General features: G+C 38.8%; 1 protein-coding gene across 6 annotated transcripts; it reads right to left on the bottom strand.

The window, feature by feature from the left end:
* Positions 1-487: 487 nt before the first annotated feature.
* LOC149240218 (uncharacterized) lies at positions 488-2,960 on the bottom strand. 6 transcript variants are annotated; one of them, XM_089373651.1, is made up of 5 exons: positions 2,776-2,960; positions 2,448-2,594; positions 1,960-2,055; positions 1,559-1,713; positions 488-1,346 (listed from the first exon to the last, which is right to left on the bottom strand). In XM_089373651.1, exon 5 carries the CDS (start codon positions 1,316-1,318, stop codon positions 809-811), a length of 510 nt encoding a protein of 169 aa, XP_089229777.1. In that variant the 5' UTR covers positions 1,319-1,346; positions 1,559-1,713; positions 1,960-2,055; positions 2,448-2,594; positions 2,776-2,960; the 3' UTR covers positions 488-808. The 6 variants fall into 6 exon arrangements, with proteins under 6 accessions (XP_089229777.1, XP_089229778.1, XP_089229781.1 ...); XM_089373652.1 differs by lacking the exon at positions 2,776-2,960 and having other exon boundaries at positions 2,358-2,738; XM_089373655.1 differs by lacking the exon at positions 2,776-2,960 and having other exon boundaries at positions 1,559-1,669; positions 2,358-2,738.
* Positions 2,961-3,177: the final 217 nt, after the last annotated feature.

Genomic DNA, 3,177 nt, shown 5'->3' with positions numbered 1-3,177 from the left:
TTCTAGAGATTAATGATCTCTAAAATATCTATTGTCACATCCCTTGACCTAACCATGGACTCACTTGATAGTCCTTGAATTCATAAAACTCTGTAAATATAATCTTTCCTCCCCTAGTAATATTTTTTAACAAATTTTAAACATTACATTTAAATAAAAGCAAAAAAAAAAAAAACACGCCATTCTTTAATCCATTGTACCGTTTTGAAATATACAAATTAAATAAAATTCATTTACATCACATCTCAACTCATATCTAGATTATTATGTAACTATCAAATAATTTTATATAGAATTTTAATTTATTTTAATTTAATAATATTTTTTAACAAAATTTAAACATTACATTTAAATAAAAGCAAATAGAAACACGCCAATCTTTAACGGACCGTCCATTTTGAAATATACCAATTAAAGAAAATTCATTTACATCACAACAAATCAAATCAAATCTAGAATTTGAGATCCGTGAATGCGGATACGTTTGTTTTCTGTACATGAAATTAAATGTTTTAGGGTAGTCTGGATGAGTTATTATGGACTATAGAAGAAAAAACAAAACGATGAAACAACTTTATACAACAGCAACTGATTTTACAACCACCAGGTTGGGAGGCCGATAAAGAAACGCACCAAATTCGATGAATATCTAAATGAGAAGAAATAAAATTATGCTGAAAATATTTGCGGTTGCATTGCGACACTATTTTACAGGTGTCCATTAACAGCCCGACCGCTATTAAAATGACCCAGATCTGGATGAGAAATTACGCCCCATCGACTGGCATGTCGTCACAACGAATCCAAGCTAGATATCGTCCATCGCGGGATTGCTCATGACTTCTTCAGTTGGACTGGTGTCGCTATCCATCTGAGAGCATGTGGCCATTTTACCGAGGCGACTGAGTTTGCTATCAGGCGCCTTGAAGGAAATCAGAACCGGAGGTTCCCGATTTCCGTGTTTGCTTCCGACGAGAAGTTTGAAGGGCACAATACTTCTCGTAGAATGCAGCGGCCCTGTCTGCATAGATGGCGGCAAACGCGGCTCGGTGGACGCCGATTGATTCTGAAAATTAGCTCTGTGAAGACGGCATCGGAAAGATCCCACGTGAGTCGTCGGTGCACATAGGCATCTGTACTCGCTTGGCTCAGAAGTAGTACTAGTCTTTGGAAGGGCCGACGGAGGAATGTACAGATTCTCGCTGTTTAGTTGCGTCAGCACTTCGTCGCAGCTCTTAGGCCGTTTTCGGAACGATTTGTTGTTCTTGATCGCGGATCGATCCGGCAAATTGGAAATCAGGAAGGCAGAGTACGACATGACTATCGCTGTGGGAATCTGTCGATGCCTGAAGTTGAAAGAAACAAGATAACATCACAGTATTAATAATTTGTGACTTGCAGGAACCTAATGCCAAATGAAAAATAATCAGTAGAATTTATAGATAAAGATCCATCGGGTTCACAGCCGATGCATGCAAGATGCTCATGACATAAACATGATTAAAATGTCGCAAAGCACTTAAATATAGAGCAAACCCATATAAAGTTTCTAACTTACGAGGTGGAACCTGAATGATCCTTGTGTAACTGCTTAGTACTTTAAAGATCGGCCATGGACCGCTGCATAAAGATGCCAAAGCATGCGAACGTCACAAATTTCATTCGAGCCCTGAAAATACACGATCCGACAATAGACGCAATTTTTTTCAAACCCTGAAAGAAACACAATTTTGTATGTAATTCACGACCAGAAAAGAATATTATGAGCATCTAGAAATTGCCGGTAGAGAATAATTAGGAATATCTAAAAATCGGCTACTGTTTACAACTGAACTTTCTGAAATATCAGCGATGACAGAACGAATTTGAAGAAATATCGAATTCTGTGAACAAGAAACCTCTTATTTTTAAAAGGATGCCTTAAAGTTTAGAAAACCTTGGGTAATGTTTTGAACTTACTGAGAAAAAGCAGAAATAATCTTCGTGTAACTGTTTAGTACATTAAAGATCGGCCATACAACAAACCACACCAGTGCCGCAAGTTTCATTCAAACCCTGAAAAATGCACAGTTCCTCTATGACGTCTAGAGCAGGATAATTATATTACGAGTATCTAGAAATTTCCGGTACAACTTAAAAAGAAATCTGGCAAAATCGGGTACTCTGGCTTCTGGTTAGCGTTATCAATGAAACATTCTGAACATGTAATAACTGGAAATTTCCACCGAAACACACCAGTAAAGCATTAGCATGCGATAGATAACAGAAAGAATTAAAAAACATAAGCTCTAAAGAATTAAACGACCACTCGAAAACGTGATCAGAAATATTTAATCTGTAAAAGTTTGCTGCTTAACCTTTAAAAAAATCTTACAGAGCGGCATAGCTTTAAACCTAACTCCCGTGAAAAATATTGAGACGTCCCCTGTCCATGCGATTGTGCTCACCTGATATATTTGCGAAGCTCGGCAATCGGGACTTTTGCTGAAGCGACAACCGACAAAATTTAAGACAGAGCGCGCCAAGTCTTGCAGACCGCTACTTTATTTTCTTTAATCGATCAACCGAAAAATCTTGGATCTTGATGCATGCGACTGAAAAAGGCTTGACAGTTTAGAAACAGGTCGCAGGAATCTCTACATTTAACGAGAAGAATTAAAGCTCTCGCGTAGTTAACTAAAAACTAAAAAGTTTTGGGATCCGAACCCTTTATCTGATATTGCGCGGGATTTTGTAGGGACGAAGGATCAGAAATTATATCGGAAGTGCACTTACTATATTTGGTTGCGTTTTCTTCTCGCCTTCACTGACCACGTCTGTGGATTCATGTGGCCGCCCACATTATTCTTGGGAAACAAGCGCTCCGTGGAACAACAGGCTAAGCTTTTTACTTGTCACACGTTTGGAAGAAGCCAATGGCGTCATTCCGCGTAGATGTTGTAGCAAAAGGGAGCGATCTCAACTTCAGATGCTTAACGGTATTGGCTAAATATAGAAATACCGCTATACATAGCGGGAGTAATTCTAATTTCTGCGTTCTACTGGGTTTCTGGGTTTCACTTATTTGCGGTCTCTCCACCGTTTGCCCCCTGATCGAGGAGGAACATGTGTCGATATGTTAGTGAGATGCAGACAGAGGAATCTTCTTCCGCCACGTATCGGGGATTATCTGCAGTG

This window comes from Pinus tabuliformis, chromosome 8 (assembly GCF_031772625.1).
Source record: "Pinus tabuliformis cultivar Carrire ecotype Pingquan chromosome 8, CPIR1, whole genome shotgun sequence".
In the NCBI taxonomy this organism is placed as follows: domain Eukaryota; kingdom Viridiplantae; phylum Streptophyta; class Pinopsida; order Pinales; family Pinaceae; genus Pinus; species Pinus tabuliformis.
The sequence above is the reverse complement of the archived record's forward strand: the minus strand, read 5'-3'. Positions and strand labels throughout refer to the sequence as shown.

What these genes read in the sequence shown, in the direction of transcription:
- LOC149240218 (XM_089373651.1), bottom strand. Translation starts at nt 1,318, where the DNA reads ATGTCGTACTCTGCCTTCCTGATTTCCAATTTGCCGGATCGATCCGCG.